This window comes from Dioscorea cayenensis, unplaced genomic scaffold (genome assembly GCF_009730915.1).
Source record: "Dioscorea cayenensis subsp. rotundata cultivar TDr96_F1 unplaced genomic scaffold, TDr96_F1_v2_PseudoChromosome.rev07_lg8_w22 25.fasta BLBR01000284.1, whole genome shotgun sequence".
NCBI classification, from domain to species: domain Eukaryota; kingdom Viridiplantae; phylum Streptophyta; class Magnoliopsida; order Dioscoreales; family Dioscoreaceae; genus Dioscorea; species Dioscorea cayenensis.
The window spans coordinates 1-19,399 of NW_024086675.1; the positions used below are offsets into that span (position 1 = coordinate 1).

The 19,399-nt window shown below is 34.8% G+C and overlaps 1 protein-coding gene and 1 long non-coding RNA gene across 2 annotated transcripts; both read right to left on the reverse strand.

Annotated features, from left to right (window-relative positions):
- Positions 1 to 2,535: 2,535 nt before the first annotated feature.
- Positions 2,536 to 4,931, reverse strand: LOC120254005. The gene is made up of 3 exons (XR_005534497.1): positions 4,726 to 4,931; positions 4,400 to 4,522; positions 2,536 to 3,100 (listed from the first exon to the last, which is right to left on the reverse strand). It is a non-coding gene; the product is annotated as an uncharacterized LOC120254005 (long non-coding RNA).
- Positions 4,932 to 15,286: 10,355 nt separating this feature from the next.
- LOC120254004 (zinc finger BED domain-containing protein RICESLEEPER 2-like) lies at positions 15,287 to 16,648 on the reverse strand. Its single transcript, XM_039262162.1, has one exon. The coding sequence runs from the start codon at positions 16,646 to 16,648 to the stop codon at positions 15,287 to 15,289; it is 1,362 nt and encodes a 453-aa protein (XP_039118096.1).
- Positions 16,649 to 19,399: the final 2,751 nt, after the last annotated feature.

Consider the following 19,399-nt stretch of genomic DNA (forward strand, 5'->3'; position numbering starts at 1 on the left):
TACATAAAAGACACATCTTTCAAGCTCAAAATATCAAGTGAAATGTCTCCATACAAAACTCATAGATTTTCGATATGGGTTCAGTTGATCAAATAAAAAGTTTGTAATACCACAGGTAAAACTTACTATCTAGCATGTCGGGGACCCATAGGGTTTTACCCCGCATGGTAAACATTACCTTGAGGTTTTCGATGGGAAGGTCTACTCGATCTCCGATACCACTATATCCCTACGGGTCATGCGCATACTCGCGGATGTTGTGATGTCGCTCAACTCTACTCCCGTTCATTCGGTCAAGAATCTAGCATATGTAAGCTTTTACAGCAGTGTTTAGAGAGTATGGAGCATTAGTGCTAAGAGAGCATAAAGAGCTGAAGCAAAGAGAGACAAGAGAGACAAGAATGTATTCACAAATAAAAGGAACTCTTTTATTGATTAACTTAGGGACTGGGTGGATACAAGGGAAGAGATGAGAGTAATGGAGAGTCTCTAGAGATAGTGGATTTAGGATACTCTCCTTACAACCCAGGGTGCCTTATATAGGCTCCCAAGAGACTTAACCCTAAGAACTAAACTGGTTACCTAACTTAACCATGGTCGACACTATTACGTATTAAGACACATACCTAATTGTCAGCGTCAGCTAACATGACAATTACTAAACCCATTAAGTAAAGCACGCTTCTTCATACAAGAAAACCATCGTCACATAAATGAATTCTATTTTACTACACTAAAAACAAATACCGACTCTAGCAATCCTAAATAGACAGGAAAAACAACAAAATAAAAGCTACATAGAAGCTAGAACCTATGTATTTTTCGGGCCGACCTCGCCTCGCCGACCTCTTTGTCGAGGCCTCACCGCTTGACCTCTTCGCGGTGGCCCCTTGAAAGTCATAGCCACACCACCTACATACGTACAGAACAACGGCTAGAAGAAGAACAAGGCATACCATGGCGCCAAACATATAATAAAGCAATCTGACCATCTTTACCTCCTATCCAACAGTAAGCATGTATACCACTCCGGAAGAGGCGAGACAGATCAAAAAGCAAACCCACAACCTGTCCAAGTCCCCATCTCTGAGGATGGGTATTGGCGCATGACTGCTTGGGTGATTGAGAGAGAGAGAGAGAGACGCTAGAGGAAGGAGAGACGGGTGGTGAGAGAATGTTGGCCCCTTTTAATCTGTGAAAAATCTGGAAGCAGCACCAAACTTCTGATCTTCAGCAGCTGCAGCAGCATCAACTTGGTCTTCAATCACCCAAGACAAGTTCAGTTTTTCCTCATACCTGTATGAAAAACAAGTTTAGTTACTATTTTTCAATATTTCCAAGACAAAAATAAAATCACAACAAAGATGCAAGATAGCAAATGCAGAAAAATCAGTAAAGCATTACTCATTAACCTGCAGATCATGAATTAGTTTGTTGCACTGATCAATTGTAAAAGTGGAAAACCTTGTCAATAATTATAATGATGAAACGAAGAAATCTAAAAACCCTAAAACCTAAGAATTTATTTGATTATGGGAAGAAACATCAATCTAAACCAAGACATGCATATAAATAACATGGACCACCACCAAAACCACTAAATCAAGATCCCCAACTCTTCCAACCATGGCAAGAACTCAGACATTATGCATGGAATATATAGGGTATTCAATCATGTAAACGTTGCATACAAAGCTTTGATTTCATGGGAACATAGCATTCAAATTATTTTTTCATTCGTGAATCCAAGCTCTTAGCCAATGTCCTGTGTTCAGCTTCTCTTTCCTTGTTTTTATGGTTTTCTTTTGCTTTCCTTCCTTTCTTGGTTTTTCTGGTTTGTTATCATCAAATTCCATCCTATCCAAAAATCATTGCATAAGTACTGAATCAATTTTATTATCCCCAAGTCCTTCTAACATTATGGGTTAATATTTTTTTTTTTTATTTTGCCTTGAGATTGTTCTTTTCCTTTCCAGTACACTTACATCATATTTGGCATTCTCTTGTGGTAGGGGCCATTGCATCAAATTAGATCTTGCCTTTTTGTTTATCAATTGTCATATAATTTGGAACATCAATAATAATGTCGTTATTCCTTTTTGTTAACTCTCTATTATTGATCTCATGTGTGCTAGCTCATGTATGACAGGAAAACATCACGAAATAGATGTGTACAACTACTTTCTACTTAACAGAACATACAAAATTTTCACTTTTCTGTTAGGAAGACTGGATGTAAATTAGTTCATCACACCTCATACGCAAGTTTTCGTTCATATGGCATATCTTTGTACCAAGCAATAAGTAAAATAAATTAACAATAAAGCAACAAATAAATAAGGAAAAAATCAATGATGAGACTCAATTACGAAGAAAAGAAAACAATCTAATAGTATTCAATGTTTGCATACTTTTATTCTAATACACTTTGTGAAGGAAAGGCTGGAGATAAAGACATCAAGACTAAGTCAATTTCATATTTCATCCACTAAAATTTATAGCAAACATCACATTGTGACATGAATTAATTGCCAGATACAAGACTGTTATCTCTGATATGAGTGCGCTATAACTTGAAATTTGAAAAGGAATAAAAAAAAACTAAACTTAGTTAACTGATGTGAGACTATAATTACTTCATAAATGCACTATGGTTTGAACAATAGAGTATTATTATGCATAACATAAGCTATTGAATTATATATTGAAGAAGCCTGTCATATACATAGTTAATTTAGTGACCAAGTAGTGATAAGCAAAACAGATTGTGTAGCAAATTTAAACTGATACCTTGAGAATAAGGTATAATTTTACTTTCTACAACAAGATAATATACCAAAATAATGTTCTAGAAATCTTTGAACAAATTGACACTTTGAACAAAATATGCATATTAACATACAGACAATATAAATTTTGCATGATTCCTTTTTCTGGTAAATTATTCAATTATTTTTAACATCAAGAAATAAATACTTAAAATTACATAATTAATTTCCGATGCAACCTGACCAATGCCCAAAAAATAAACAAACTCCGAATTCCAACCCTAAGTCAAATTTCCTTGAGATGTCTTGTATTTGGAGACAAATCCTTTTTGCTTCAAAAAAACACGGCCAAACTAATAATAACCTTAAAACTATCAACACCATTTTAACACATGCAAATTAAAAATAAATGAATAAAACAACTTAAAACAATAATCCTAATGTATAATAAACCATACATACAAATACAATATTAATAAAACTAGGATCCATACAAGCATTGCTATAAAATATATATATACTCTTTTGCTTGCTTGCTATAAATATACATTTATATTTATATAAATATATACTTTTGCTCCACATTAAGCACAAGGGATCATTATATCATATGCTGCGAACTCTCACATGAGTATATATATATATATATATATATATATATATATAATGAATGAAAATGAATGAAAGATGAATACATGAGTAATAACTAATAAAATCATCTCATTTGCAAACCACTCTCTCTACCAAAGAAAAATAAAAGATCACTTGGCATACCATGAAGTCAGCCTTCGAACCTCAATCGCAAAAAAAATTGTTCTCATTAATTTATTAAGGTTATATCATTATATGGCGTAGTCCAGGTTAATAACAATAATTTGTATTTTTCTAGTAATATATATATATATATATATATATATATAATTAACTAAGATGAACATGGGAATCTATTCAAAAACCCTGATTGATGACGCTAATGTTCTCTCATCTTTTCATCCTCTCAAAGTCTCAATCAATATGAAAAACAGAAATCAGACAAAAATATATACCATGCACTAAGATTCTTACTTTCTTCATTTAACCAAACATGCATCAAATTTTACTTTATCTCTAAGTATTCACACTAATTATTCTCAACCAATATGAAAAAACAACTTTGATAAGTTAACATCATCAAGATATTAATTAATAATGTCACATTAATTAAACAATATGATTTATCCACAATTCCTTGTTCTTAGTTCTTATTACTCTCAGTACTCAGTCATTTGCAGACTAGTTTAACAGATTCCCATGGATAAGATATTTTATATTTCTCACAAACTACGTGAAATCCAAGAAAGACTGCATGTGACGTGGGCATCCCATTCCATGTCCAAAACTCTCTTATCTTTTCTTGGTTATTCTAGGTTATTCTCAAGATGAGGGTGATACTGCAGGTTATCTTTTCTTGGTTATTCTTGGTTATTCTTGATATATATATATATATATATATATATATATATATATACTGAATGGAATGCCAAATTAAACTTTGATTCTAAATATCAGATAGCCATCAAACAAAAACAACAAAATAATTGGAAAAAAAAAAAAGGGAAAACTAGAGAGGAACATAGACAGAAAGAACTCACATGGGATTCAGAACCAAGCTCGTTGCTCCACTCCAAATTAACCCAGTCGGAAAGTCCCCAGAAATCTCAAGAACGCTCCCACTAGCTCCAATCCAGCAAATACCCTCTACCCATGCCACATTCCTATAAACCAAAAATCCAGCACTCAACACAAACAAACCCCAATCCCTCCCCAAATTCCCCTCATAAACAAACCCTAAATTTCCAAAAACCAAAAAAAATCACCCCCGAAATCCAACCCAAAACCCCAACCCAATCCCCCTAAAAAACATATCAATCCACAGTGAATCCAGCAATTAAAAACAACAAAATACAACAACTCTTACCGAAAAATCAAAGAAGCAGAGCACACGGGCATAAAAGAGGGAAGTCTCCAAGCGGTGCTTGGCGAACCGGATCTTGGAAAGGACCTCAGATTCAAGTTCCTGCTAGGTGACGGCGTCCATCGTCGTACGGTCGTACCTGGACAAGGGCAATCGTTGTTTTGTTGTTTTGTTTTTTTTTCCACGTACAAGAGCAATCGTTACCGTTCTCCTTCTTCTATTACTTTTTATTACTTTTTTTTTTAAATTTATCACGTGAAATTTTTGGAATTGTTTTTTTTAATTTTTGAATTTCTTTTTTAAAATTGGATGTTTTTTTGGATTTTCTTTTAACTAATCCTTTTCTTCTTTTCTTACTTCCATGCCAAGTATGATAGCAGACTCTTTTTTATATTTTAATTATCAACTTTTTTTTATTTTTATTTAAAATAGGATAATGATAGTTTTTTTAAAAAAAAATACTTATCTACTCTTTTTTTTTTTACTCCTATTTAAAATAGAATGATAATTTTCATAAAATTAGGATTTGTAAAACCTATATAAATAGTCGTATATATTAAATGGACATCAAAAGGTGAAAAGTGAACTTAACGAGCTAGCTAAAAGTTATATAATCCATACTCAATGAAGAAGGGTAGTTACATCATCATATGTGGCATTCTCCTGTGGTTGTGCATGGTATTAACCATGGTGTTGGTTAATTATTTTTTCCACTTCCCAAAAGGCATAAGGCCATTGCAATTGTTAACGGTCAATTTAGTATTGGCCATTGAAACCCTCATAATAATTTACATATGTTACGAGTACGGTGGTGATCACTTCCCCTCATTTTTCTCCTTCTGGGGTTTGGTAATGTGCTTTTTTTGGGCAATGTTTGGGTTGATGATGGCTTTGATATATCCAACGAGCGCGGTTGTAGCACGACTTGGAGGCCTGGGAATGTTTGTCATCGCAAATCTCATAATTGCTTGTTATGTAAAATACACCAACGATGAACCTCTATCAGGTGATAATAATCAATCACTCAATCTCTCTTTTTTAATTTTTTACATTATATATATATATATATAATCAGAAGGGCGAATGTGGTCTATTTAAGTCATTTTGAATTCAAAACTTTATAGAAACAATTAAATAAAGAGCCTTCAGTTATAAATGTAGGTTTACTATCCAAACCCTACATATCATCGCCTTGAATATATATATGACTTGCTGATTCCTTTAATAAATATATATATATATATATATTATTTAAATTAATAAATAATTTCTAATACATATAAATCTATCTGTTTGTATGGATGCAGGAGAGGAGTTAAAGAAAAGAAACAACAAATCAGTTGCACCTTTGGATGTCTAAGTTTAGGATTTATTATTTTTATCATTATCATCATGGGTATATATTACTAAAATAGATGTATAATTTTTCCATAGAATAAATTTGAATTTTTTTTATTATATTTATTTTTTATATTAAATATAAAAAATATCTCTCAATGGCAGTATAGGCAAAATAACGGGTTATTTTTTTAGGTGGGTACTTTATTATGCCTTTGTTACATTTTGAGCACTTCATTTCAATTTGTATCAAAATGAGCACTTGACTTCGATTTGCTTTCAGCGAGAGGGCACTGGAACTATTCTGGTGATGGGCTGCTGACGTGGTTGCCGGAATTCTCACGTGGAAGGCTATGTTCCACGTCATATACTCACGTGGAAGCGCCAAGTGGACGACTAAAGCACGTGGTTGATCTCCTATGCCACATGGGATGCCACGTCAGACTAGTTGCTCTTCTTCTCCTTCTTCTCCTCCTTCCCTCCCGAGACCATCTTTGCCCTCATCTTCGTCTCCCCCCTCCCGTGAAGCCATCTTTGCCCTAATCTTCTTCTACCCCTCCCCTAATGCCATCTTTGCCCTAATCTTCATCTCCCCTCCCCATGAAGCCATGTTTGCCCTAATTTTCTTCTCCCCAGTCCCCTAAAGTCATCTCCTGCCCTAATCTTCATATCCCCGAGTGCCTTAATCTTCTTTTCCCCGATTGCCCTAATTTCTTCATCTGCGCCTGTACGCATCCAATAGTATACTACTGAAGAAACTTTCTCCACATTGTGTGTTCGAGAATTGCGGTGTGTCCCTCATGGAAGTTGATTGGATGATAAGGCCAGCAGACTGAGGATCACCAATTTATTGTAAGACATTGCATGTATACTAGTTTTATGTTTATATGCACATTATTTTGCCACCTATGTTGGAAGTAAATCAATAGGAGATAATTAACAGGACAATCTAATGATTTATTTGTTTAGATAAAAATCTACATAATGCACTGATTGTACTAAAGGTGCTTTACTTACTTTTCTAGATCTAGTGGTCAATGTCTCTTTTTCTTTCCTTTGATCTATGCATTTTTAGTCTATCTTTCTGTTGTATCAAATAAATCCTCTCTGTAATTTGGTGCTTGTATTTCTAACTTAATTTTTTTGTCAATTTACTTTTGATCGCATGTCATTGTGAACTTTTGGGAGTTTGCATTGTAAAATGCATGATTTAATGCCAATTGGTTTTTGTTGTGTTAACATGTGTTCCTCATTTTAATGCCAAAAAGCAAGGCTAATGTTCATTGCATTATTTGAGGGTAATATGTTTATATGTTGTTAAATACTTCAAGATGTCTTTGTTTAGATTAAAGTCTACATAATGCATTGATTACCAAATTGTTTTTCTTTCCTTTTTGTCAGCACCCAATAGTGAGTATTTCACAATTAGATTGTATTACACTTATGGTGAGGTACACAAGTTCGAGGGCCGTAAACTTGCTGGTTTTGCTGATTATTGCTACCCTGATAAAATATCTAAATTAGAGATAATAAACATGGCAAAGGAGATGAGTGTAGCTGTGGATGGAACTACATTTTGGTGGCTGAACGTAGTAGGCAGTAATATGGGGCTGAGGGAGATAAAGAATGATGGAGATGTCTTGGAATTAGCTTCAAGTGTTGGCCAAAACAGGATATTAAATATATATGCAAAGGTTTCCAACTTAGTTGCAAGAGATAGTCATGTCACAGGACCTGGTGATCAAGCAGTAGATTCTGAGAAGAGTGACAGTCAAATGGAAAGTCCTAGACAGCAGAAAGAAGGGGATGATGGGAGTGAACTTCATGATTCAGAATATAGCTTCAATAGTGAGGAAGTGGACAATGATGAGAGCAGTGATGGTGTGGAGGGGCATAAGCAAGGTGCACAACAAGGCCATAGAAGAGTTGAAGGTGTTCAGGATCAGACTACTGTCAGAGATGAAATTGAATCTGAATATGGTGAATCTGAAGAATTGTATTCATATTCTGAGACAGATGAAGAAGGGATAGGTCCAAGTAAGCCCAAATATCCAGAGTTTCATCCTGAGCTTGATATGAAGGACCCCCATTTTTGAGATTGGGATGAAGTTCAATAGTTTTTGGCCAATTTAGAGAGTGTCAGGGGAACTATGGAATTAAGAACAGGTTTTGTAATGAATTTTAGGCCAAGTAATAAGAAGAGATGCAAGGCAATTTGTAAGAAGGGATGCCCTTTTCTATTTATGGGCAGCTCCCATGATTAAAGACCCAAACACAATTCAAATCAAATCTGAATTCTTAAACATGAGTGCACCGGGGAGCACAATGTGAGGCATGTGAGTTCAAAAATGGATTGTCGAGAATTATCCGGATCAATTCGTAGGCGGATCCTTCATGAGTGCGTGGCGGTGTATCAAGCAAGCTGTGAAGCACAATCAACAAGTGGACATCAGTAGGCTGAAGGCTTGGAGGGCAAAATGCATTGCAAAAAGGTGATGTTTATATTTATTACTTATGATGTTTCAATTATTTCAATTGTTTTGGTTTTAATTTCTTATGTGTCATGTACACGCATATTAGATGGTGATGAGGGTGAGCGGATCAAGAGTTTATATGATTATAGACTTGAGCGCTAAGAACTCATCCAGGTCAAAATATAATGTTCAAGTGTAGTGAAGGCATATTTGAAGGAATGTATCTTTGCTTGGGTCCATTGAAGGCAGGTTTCATGGCAGGATGCAGATCAATTATTTCACTTGATGGTTGCTGGCTTAAAGGACAGTTTGGGGGCCAGCTCCTCTCAGCTGTGGGAATAGATGCAAATGATTGCATCTATCCCATAGCATGGGCTGTGGTGGAGAAAGAGAACTATGCTAAGCGGAGTTGGTTCTTGGAGCTACTAGTGCAGATTTGGAAATCATGAATGTCCACCATTTTGCCTTCATGAGTGATAGACAAAAAGGTAAGATGCCTTAACACCTCAATACTGATGAATTAATTTGTGGTTTAGTAAATGCTCTCATGTCTAATTAAATGTTGCTTTCTTACTGTTTGTTTGTTTTTTTCCCACTTTTGCTATATGTTCCATGTTGTGCATGCGCCAAAATAAATCCACTAATAGGGTTTAATACCAGACATTGCAAGAATTATTTCCAAATTCGAGCATAGATACTCGTGTACGACATATACATAGCAACTCGGGGAGTAATTACAAAGGAAAAGCTTTAAAAGACCAACTATGGAGGTGTGCTAGGGCTAGCTTCATCCCTGCCTTTAACAAGGAAATGGAAACCTTAAAAGCAATGTCACAGGATGCCTATGAGTTCTTAAAGAAAATAGATCCCCGACATTGGACTAGGGCACACTTCAAGCCCTAATTTCATGTGTGACATGCTTTTTGAATAACAACTTTGTGAATGTTTTTAATAGTGTTATACTTGATGCTAGAACCAAAGGGATAGTGGCATTAAACGAAACCATAAGAACAAAAGGCGATGTGCGGAATTCAAAAACAAGAGAGATGCAATGGCAAAAATGTGAAAGTGTGATTTGTCCTAAGATACTTAAAAATTGGAAAAAAAGCAAAAGACAATGATTTTCTCCCATAGTGTTGCATGGTCAGGGGTTGACCAATACCAAATTGTAGGCAATGATGGCCAATTTGTTGTCAACACAAGAGAAAAGACATGTACTTGTAGAAAATGACAATTAGCCCGGAGTGCCACTGTTCTCATGCCATTTCACGCAATATATTACAACCAAAGACGAGGCCGGAGAATTATATAGATGAGCTATTATAAGGTGTCCACATTCCTAGAAATATATAGGCATATCTTATACCCTACACAAGACAAAAGTTGTTGGCCAAAGAGTCCTCAGTGCCCTATGATACCACACGAACCGTTAACAAAAAGGGGAAGAAGACTATGCTAAGAAGGAAAGATGCAACTGAAGAACCTGGATTTTACAGAGGAAAAGTGAGCAGAACAGGCAAAAAATCACCTGCAGCATATGTGGGGCTGCAGGGTCATAACTAAAAAGATTTCATGGTCAACGGTATATGAATTATATTATATTGCATACAAGTTCATTCTTGTTTTTGTTCTTAATAATTCAGCTTGCATTTTATTATGTGGCATGTCCAGGGGAACTAATCATCCCCATCGATGGGCATGGAAGGCAACCTAGGGCCTTCTACAACAACTAATCCCTACGATGAGGGTGAGTTAATTACACTATATGAATATAAGTAAAATTAGTTTTCTAATCATTCTATTGTCCCTGTAGGTATCTCGGTAATGACCCTATAGATGGAATAGATCCACATGTTCTGGAAGAACATATGCAAATGGTATGAATATGGTTGTATCAACTTAACTTTTATAATTTGGAAACCAATTTGCTTTTTCATATTGTGTCAGGTTGATCACTTCATTGAATCTCAATCCAATGAAAGGCCTAACGCAACTGAAAATATTCGATGAGAACACCCGTATCACGGTACTACTATTGTCATCAAGCAACACAATTTAACTATCTTCAACTGATGCTTAAGTGTTTATGATCTTCAATAATATAGGTTATTAATACACAAGAGCGGTGTTTAATATTCTTTCGGTGAAATGAGGCCAACAAAAACTAAACTTCAAGTCAAAGGAGGGAAAAAAGAGCCCCAGCTTGAAGCTACCCCAAAAATTAGTGGAAAAACCAAAATTGAAGTCTGTAACAAAAAAAGGAGACAATGGATTCCACCAGGAGTTAGTAGTGCTTCTAATCTTTGGAGGGAATGCTTGAAGGAGGACCAAGCTGCAGAAATTTTTTTGTAATTTTTGTTTCTAAGGATATAGATAAATTAAAAGCCTCGATGGCATTTTTGATGTTGCACAGTGTAATTACCTTCTAAAACAGGCTAAATGAATGAAGTATAAATTTTTGCTCTCAAAATTTTGTCTCAAATTTACATACTTGTCTCTTAAACAGATATTACGATAAACATACATTATGTAAAATAGATAAAGGGTAAATAATTGATAATTGTCTATAAGAAGTAATATATGGTGTTAATACATGAGTTAATTGCATTTAAGCAAAGGTTTCGATGAGTTTTTAATAAATGAATTACGTGATTTAATCGAGAACTAATCACTACATTTAATCAATAGTTAATACACGCTTTTAACCGCATATAAGCGATATGACAAGTTCGGTATATAGTTTTTAAATCGAATAAAAGCAAGAATCATTAGTTGTAATATGAGAGAAGGGGGAGATCTCACGATCCCCCGATGTAACATCTTTCTCTACAAATGTGGCCCTGCTTTGGTCTCTCGAATGTAGATGCAAGGGTGGAGATGAAGATTAGGGCAAAAGATGGCTTTAGGGAGAGGGTAGAAGAAGATTAGGGCAAAGATGGCTTCACGGGAGGGGGAGACGAAGATGAGGGCAAAGATGGTCTCGGGAGGGAGGAGGAGAAGAAGGAGAAGAGGAGCAACTAGTCTGACGTGGCATCCCATGTGGCATAAGAGATCGGCCACGTGCTTTAGTCGTCCACTTGGCGCTTCCACATGAGCATATGACGTGGAACATAGCCTTCCACGTGAGAATTCCGGCAACCACGTCAGCAGCCCATCACCAGAATAGTTCCAGTGCCCTCTCGCTGAAAGCAAATCGAAGTTAAGTGCTCATTTTGATACAAATTGAAATGAAGTGCTCAAAATGTAACAAAGGCATAATAAAGTACCCACCCAAAAAAATTAACCTCATCCGGTCTACTGTATATCCATTATCCACCATAACAAATTGGACAGTGAGTTACCATTACCATCTTCAAACCCTTTTAAAGCTCTCTCGCTCTTTACAGCGCCATCTCCTTTCCTCATAAGTACTCCTTCCATGGCGTGACACGCACCCTTTCCACCCTTCTTCAACTCCCCTCACAAACTCCACGTCCCCTCGAACAACAGCTCTGTCATCCTCAACAATGGCAAAGACTTGAATCCCAAATTAACCTCGCTACCGCTTCCACACTCGGGCGGTGCGAAAACCACGTACCACCGCTCTTTTTGTTCAATTCGCCCACAAACAGATCCAACTAGCTTGTTCTCGCTTTGGCTGAACTGCCTCCTCACACACCCTTCACATTTTCTCACATGCCACCACGTCACCATCGCATGCATCTCCGGCGCCACCGGATGCCGTGTAGACGGAGATGGAGAGGGTGGGCGAGGAGGAGGAGATCGCCGTTGCCCATGGTTTGTTGAGAGAGATATGGTGTGGATTGTGGAGATAGAGAGGATGGATAGGGTGATGAATGGGGAGCCACGGATCACAAGGAAGAAGCGGAGAGAAGGTTAATTGGATGTCGAGTCAGGTGGATCGTTGAAAGGAGTAGATGGTGAGGTCTTGAGTGAATAAGGTTTGGTAAATGAAGTTTGGAGTGGAGAAAATCATGCAGGATCGGTAACAAAGGGAAAGGGAAGAGAAGAGGATTTGATTAAATAAGGCTAACCAATAAAATTTTTATAAATATGTTTGTCTAAAAACTATAATATTTTTTTAGACTATATATATACTAATTTGTAAAAAAAAAAAAATCAACTCATCAAGCAATAGACTTTTGTAAAAATAAAAAATAAACTATATAAATCAATTTATAAAATATTAAAGAGCCAAATAATAAAGTTTTACAAAAATTTTTTTAAAAATATTATTTTTTATATTATATGTATTAATTTGATATATATATATATATAACAAAAACCGTGGGGTCATGCCCCCGTTCGCTCAACCTTTGCTCATCCTCACCGACGTATACAAGTAACATAATCTCATGCGTCTTCAATAAGTGTTAGGATACTCACGTCCGCCTTCTTCTTTCTCTTGTTTGTTTTTTTTTCCTTAGGGTCCGTTTGATACGTAGCCAAGTATATCACAAACAGTACATAACAGAACAAGTAGTTATGGTACAACACAACTACTTGTGCTGTACCTTGTTTGATATCTTATGGACAACACAAAATTTTTTTTTTATTGTTCTTTGATTTCTTTAGTACTGGACAAAATATTGTAAAATTACTTCTGGTACCCTATGCACTGTCATATGTTTGTTTTACAATAAACAAATTCACAAATAAATTTCAAGGTTTTTCTCAATTTCAACATTAACTAATTAATTTTTTAATAATTAATTAACTTATTAAATTATAATTATATTTTTTTAATTTTTAAAATATATGCAAAAATATTTTATTACTAAAAACACATGATAAATTCTGTTAATATGTCAATCGACTAAACAATAAAATTTGTTACTCTATAATCTTATTAAATATACTATAATCTATAATCTATATAACCTAATTTAAAGAAAATCAGGTTTCAAACAATTAATTTTCACATTTTTTTACTATATAAACAAATTTACAAAATGTCAAGAGACTAAATAATAAAATTTGTAAATATGATCTTCTAAAATTATAAATTTGTAAGACTATATATACTAATTTGTAAAAAATTTCAATTTGCAAGCAATAGACTTTATATAAAAAAATTTATTTGTATGATATCAAGGATCCAAACAAGAAATTTTTATAAATATTTTTTACTAAAAATATAATTGTTATATATTATGTGCATCAACATGAAAAAAATATATATAATATTTTTTATTTAAAAAAAGTGGGAGCAATGTGCATATATTTTTATCAACGTGTACCTAATATATATATATATATATATATATATATATATATATATATATATAACAGGGCTAATGTGCATTAACCTATAAAATATGTTCTTATTGGGGGAATACATGGCCATGGACCCAACTTGGGCCTACCCTAGCTTTGTCCTGATCTTAGAAACCAAGTTCCATATATATATCAACTCTATTACATGAATTTTTGAAGTTTTTCACAAACAGTGGCTAAATCAAGAATGAACCAAATTCAACAAATAGAATATGTAACAAACTAACATTAATAAAATATAATTATAACATATATAGTTGTCAACAACTACAACAAAATACGTTGCAATGAAACCTATAAAGTTTGTCAACTACCATACAAAAAACCATAAATAGTTATCATGAAATGAAAGCTTATAGTAGCTACATCAACTTAAAGACATACATCCATGGATACAAAAATATCAACTTCACAAAAGCTACACACCTCTCATACTATGCAAAGATTATGGTAATCCCATAATTTTTTTTAGGGGTGGCAAAAATCCGGGTCCGGACAAAACCGGGTCCGGACAACTACTCTAATAAGTAACTAATTTAATGTCCGGACCCGGCCCGGTTTTAAATCCGGACAAGTGTGCCTTGTCCAAACCCGGTTTCTTTCAAAACCGGGTTGTCCAAATGTCTGAATTTTATTTGAATCCTATAATATACATTTAAAGTTCATTCAAATACTAAACTATAAAAATAATTTAATTCATATCAAATGCAAAAAGCAATGCCCAACAATCCAAATTAATTCATACAATAATCCAAGTTTTAATAAGTATTACATAAAAATACATGTCTTGATAATACAAAATTAAATAACAAGCCAAAAATAATACCCAAGAACCCATGTCTTAATGATATAAAATCACATACACAACTTTAATGCAATCTTCAAAGTTAATTAATCTCAACTTCATTTGAAGATTGATTTGAAGTTTGAGCAACAAGGTCGACCTTCAACATCCCTTCGGTGCCATCATCAAAATCTTTCATTTTTCCATGGCCACCTAGATAATAACACAACAATTAAAATATTTGTATTAGTCTTCATATAAATATTATGTGAGTGTTGTTTGAAATAATAAAATTTCACAAACTTACCCATTGATGCATGTAACCAATCTCGTCCACATATTAAAGCTTCTACAATGTCTGAAGTGAGAGAACTTCGATATTGGTCAAGCACTCTACCTCCTGAACTAAAGGCAGACTCAGAAGCAACTGTGGTAATAGGAATCGCCAAAACATCACGCGCCATTTGACAAAGACGTGGATAACGATATTGAGCAGAGCTCCAAAAATTCTAAAAACATTCAAGTTTTTTCTTCTATCAGATGGTGGCTCTTCCAAATACAAATCCAATTCTGACTTGCGTACTTGTGAAGCCAAGCGCTTACTTTGAAATGCTTCATAAGCCTATACATATTAATCATGAAAAAGCAAAAGTCTTTAAAAAAAATAACATAATTAAAATAATTTAATTGCTTATGACTCATAAGTACTCACCATTAATGGATCATTTGGATCCCCTTCAATAACTTGGTCTTGAGTTGTTTGGATTGTATAAGAACTACCTTGATTTTGTAAATCAATATTGCAATATTCTCCAAATAACTTTTGAAGCTTCTCACGAATATTATTCACCTTGCTATTGCCTTCATCATCACCATAGAGTTTCATAAAAGCAAATTCAACAATATCCATTTTATAACGAGGATCCAAAATCACCGCAATAGCCAATATAGCACTAAAAGCTCCCCAATATTTATCAAACTTTGATTGCATTTTTGACAATGATGAACTTCTAAAAAGAATGGGATTTTTTGCTTCTTCTTGCAATATACATTGGATTCTCCACATCCCAAGAAAGAACAAATTTGAAGTGGGATACAGGGTGCCCGAAAAAATATTTGTCACATCATAGAACACTTTCAAAAACTTGACCATGTTTTCAATTTGATTCCATTCTTCTAAAGTAGGGCAATGAAGATAATTAGAGTCACTCAATGAAAGATGAATAAATGCATCTCGATAATGTAAAGCCGACTCTAGCATAAGATATGTTGAATTCCATCTTGTGCTAACATCTTGACGCAACCCTTTTTTGCAATTGATGCCCATTTGTTGTGCACAATCATGAAACTTCTTCTTTCGAGATTGTGACCCTTTCATAAATTTCACACTCTCTCGAATCTTGTAAATACCACTATCAATTTCTTTTAGCCCATCTTGAACTATCAAATTCAAAATATGCGCACAACAACGGACATGAAAAAATTCACCATTGAGAAGCAATCCATTTCTTATGCAAAGTTGACTTTTAACAAAATCAACAAATGAATCATTAGAACTAGCATTGTCCAAAGTTATGGAAAACAATTTTTTCTCCAAATTCCACTCATTCAACAAAGAAGATATCATTTCAGAAATTGCAAACCCAGTGTGTGGTGTTGGCATGTAATGGAAATTTAAAATTCTCTTTTGTAACATCCAATCTTTGTCAACAAAATGAGCAGTGAGAGAAATATAACCATCAGTCGTAATGGATGCCCATAAATCAGATGTAAGACTAATCCTCCCTGGTACTAATTGTAAAATGTCAAGCAACTTCTTTTTTTCTCTTCTATAAAACTTTAGCACATCAGCTTTAATTGTATTGCGTGTCACATGCTTAACATCAGGGTTAAGATAAGAGATCATATTTCTAGTACCCTCATGCTCTACAAACTGAAATGGGTATTCATGCAAAAGAATTGCCATCACTATATTCTCCCGGTGTTGTTCTTGATTCAACTTTTGATGCCTAAGTTCAACATTGCCCTTTTTAAGTGATGAAGACATCAACATTTGCCCCACATCATGATTTTTTCTTGCAGGACATTTTAAAATATGTCGTTTCATTGTATTAGTTCCATAGCTACTATCAGCTACTATTATAACATGACAATGTTGACATTCAAACCCTTTTTCAAATTATCACCATATATAGCATGATTTGTAGGAAGAGGAACAAAAGTCATTCCATACATTTGATGCATTTTTTCTTGGCCTTTTAGTATTACCTTGATTGTCAACCACACTACAAGATCCATCAATTTCTTCATTGGATGACATCTTTCAAATTCTACAAAATAATTTAAAAAATAATAATTTAGAGTGTGAATGGTGAAGCAAATAAAGAATTTAAACTAAAGATAAATGAGCTTTTGAAATAAACTAAGGTGTTCTAATTTCATGAGATGGACAAAGAATTAATGAGGAGGGAGATAAAGATATAGAGAATTAAACAAATAAATAAATAGATAGATAAAGAGTAGAGAAACATACCTGAAAACACGGGAGTTATGATCATCACCGGAGATGGAATTCGTGAACAATCAAGAGGATGAAAATGGAGTCGTGTTGCAGGCTTGCAACCTTCAGCTTCTAAGCATGAAAAAAAAAAAAGCTCACTGAAGAACAAAAAGCAAATTTCCCTCACTGCACACATGTGAGTCATGTGACACAGCACTAATCACGATGAAGTTATAAAATTTTAAATCACAATCAATGATTCAATGTTCTCATTATATATTAAATATTTAATCAATCATTCAATATTTTAAATCACAATCAATCATTCAATGTTCTCATTATATTTTATATAAATATTAAAATATTTAATTAATAACTAAAAAAAGATTTGGGCTTAGGTAATTGGGCTTTATATAAAAAATTTTAAAATACAAAGGCCCGGTTGTCCGGATTTTTTGGGCCGTACCCGGCCCGGATTTAAATCCGGACAACTAGACTATATCCGGACCAGGCCCGTATTAACAAAACTTCTGTCCAAACCCGGTTTATTCCGGGCCGGACAAAACCGGGCCGGCGGGCCCGGACAGATTATTGCCACCTCTAATTTTTTTCACAAAACTTATCCTTTGGACACCATTCAGCTCCCAAAAATATTTCTCATACTCAAGCTTATGAGAGAACTTAATCATTAAATCAACCTCATCATCCTCGCTCAAACCAAGCTTCTTTACCTCTTCACCTAAGTTTCTTGCCATAGGAGGGTCCGACATTTTTTCACAATAAGTAATATGTCGGATCTTCGTCATGAGACATATAATTGTCCATATTCTCAATAAACTTGTTAGCAACATCCAACATTTTTTGACATTTTTGTGGAGGCCTAGAGATATTAGGTCCATTAGACATATGATTCTCTGTAGGTACCGCCGAAGTATGCTCCTCATCAAGCTCTAAATCGATCTCAATGACATTATTTGTGTCATCATTCAACCCTTCGACAACATCTGCTGAAATTTGTCTCAGACTCCTCGCCCATTAGCACGATCCTTACCAAAAAAATACCTTGCAATCTTTCAAATTCTTTAAACTCCTTATTTGCATGATTTCCCACCTTTTGATGTTTCTACTAGTTTAAAAAAAATTGTGAATTAGATTACTTGTTGAAATCACACACACACACACACACACACACACACACACACACACACACACACATATTAGCTATCACATAATAAGTGCACAATAAATTTAAGAATAATATTAACAACAACACATGTACCTGTAGATATTCAATCAAAACTTGCTCGCTGTCAACTACGACGCACTTTCTTGCATCATTCCAACCAAACCCGCTTGTGTTCATCATGTCCACTACTTCATTCAGTTTTATAGACCACCTTTTCATTTTGTTAACTACTTGCTTGATAGAAATAATAATACCAAAAATGCTAGTTGTCATTCTTTTTGTAGCCTCCTCATGTGAGGTCTTGAGTGAATAAGGTTTGGTAAATGAAGTTTGGAGTGGAGAAACATGCAAGATGGGTAACAAAGGGAAAGGGAAGAGGAAGAGGATTTGATTAAATAAGGATGGATGTATTCAGGTTGGTTGCCGTTTTTAAAGACTAAGTTTTGGAAGAAGGAGTGGATGGGGAGAGGGATGGAAAGAAGGTGGATGGGTCTGGGAGGACTGTGGATTAGGTGTTTGGGAAGAGGAATGGCTGGTGTTGTGGTAGTGTCATTTTAATTGGGAGAGAGATGGAACAGTGGAACCTTCAGTTTGCTTGCACAATCTGCATTGCAAGGAAGTAGTCCATTTCCAAACTGATTCTTTGTGATATATTCTTAGAATCATAACCTGAATAGTGGTATGCCTTCAGCTCATCTTAGCAGACCCACTCTTTCTTCAGATTATTACAAACACAATGAACGGTAACCTGACAAGATACTATTCCAGATTTTAGTAAATTGTTAAGTTGTGTGGAATATTCTGTTAATTGATATAATTGGATTAATTTTTGTAAGAAAAACGGGATCACCGAATTTCAGTATTTTTGTGTGGACAATAATTTTGGACATACCGACATATTTTTTTGTTATAGAAACTCAGTAGATCCCAATTAATGCGTGCAATAACCCCTCACATCGGGGTTAAACATCGACCGTGTCGACACATTACTCGACATAGAAACTATAGTTTCGCACTCGCTCCGCCGGTGAAGAATAACGGCTTCGATATTCGGCTCGGGTCACCGAGGGTAAACCTATGAGTTCGAAATCCGACTCGGGTCACCGAAGTTTAAATAA

What these genes read in the sequence shown, in the direction of transcription:
- LOC120254004 (XM_039262162.1), bottom strand. Translation starts at nt 16,648, where the DNA reads ATGTTGATGTCTTCATCACTTAAAAAGGGCAATGTTGAACTTAGGCAT.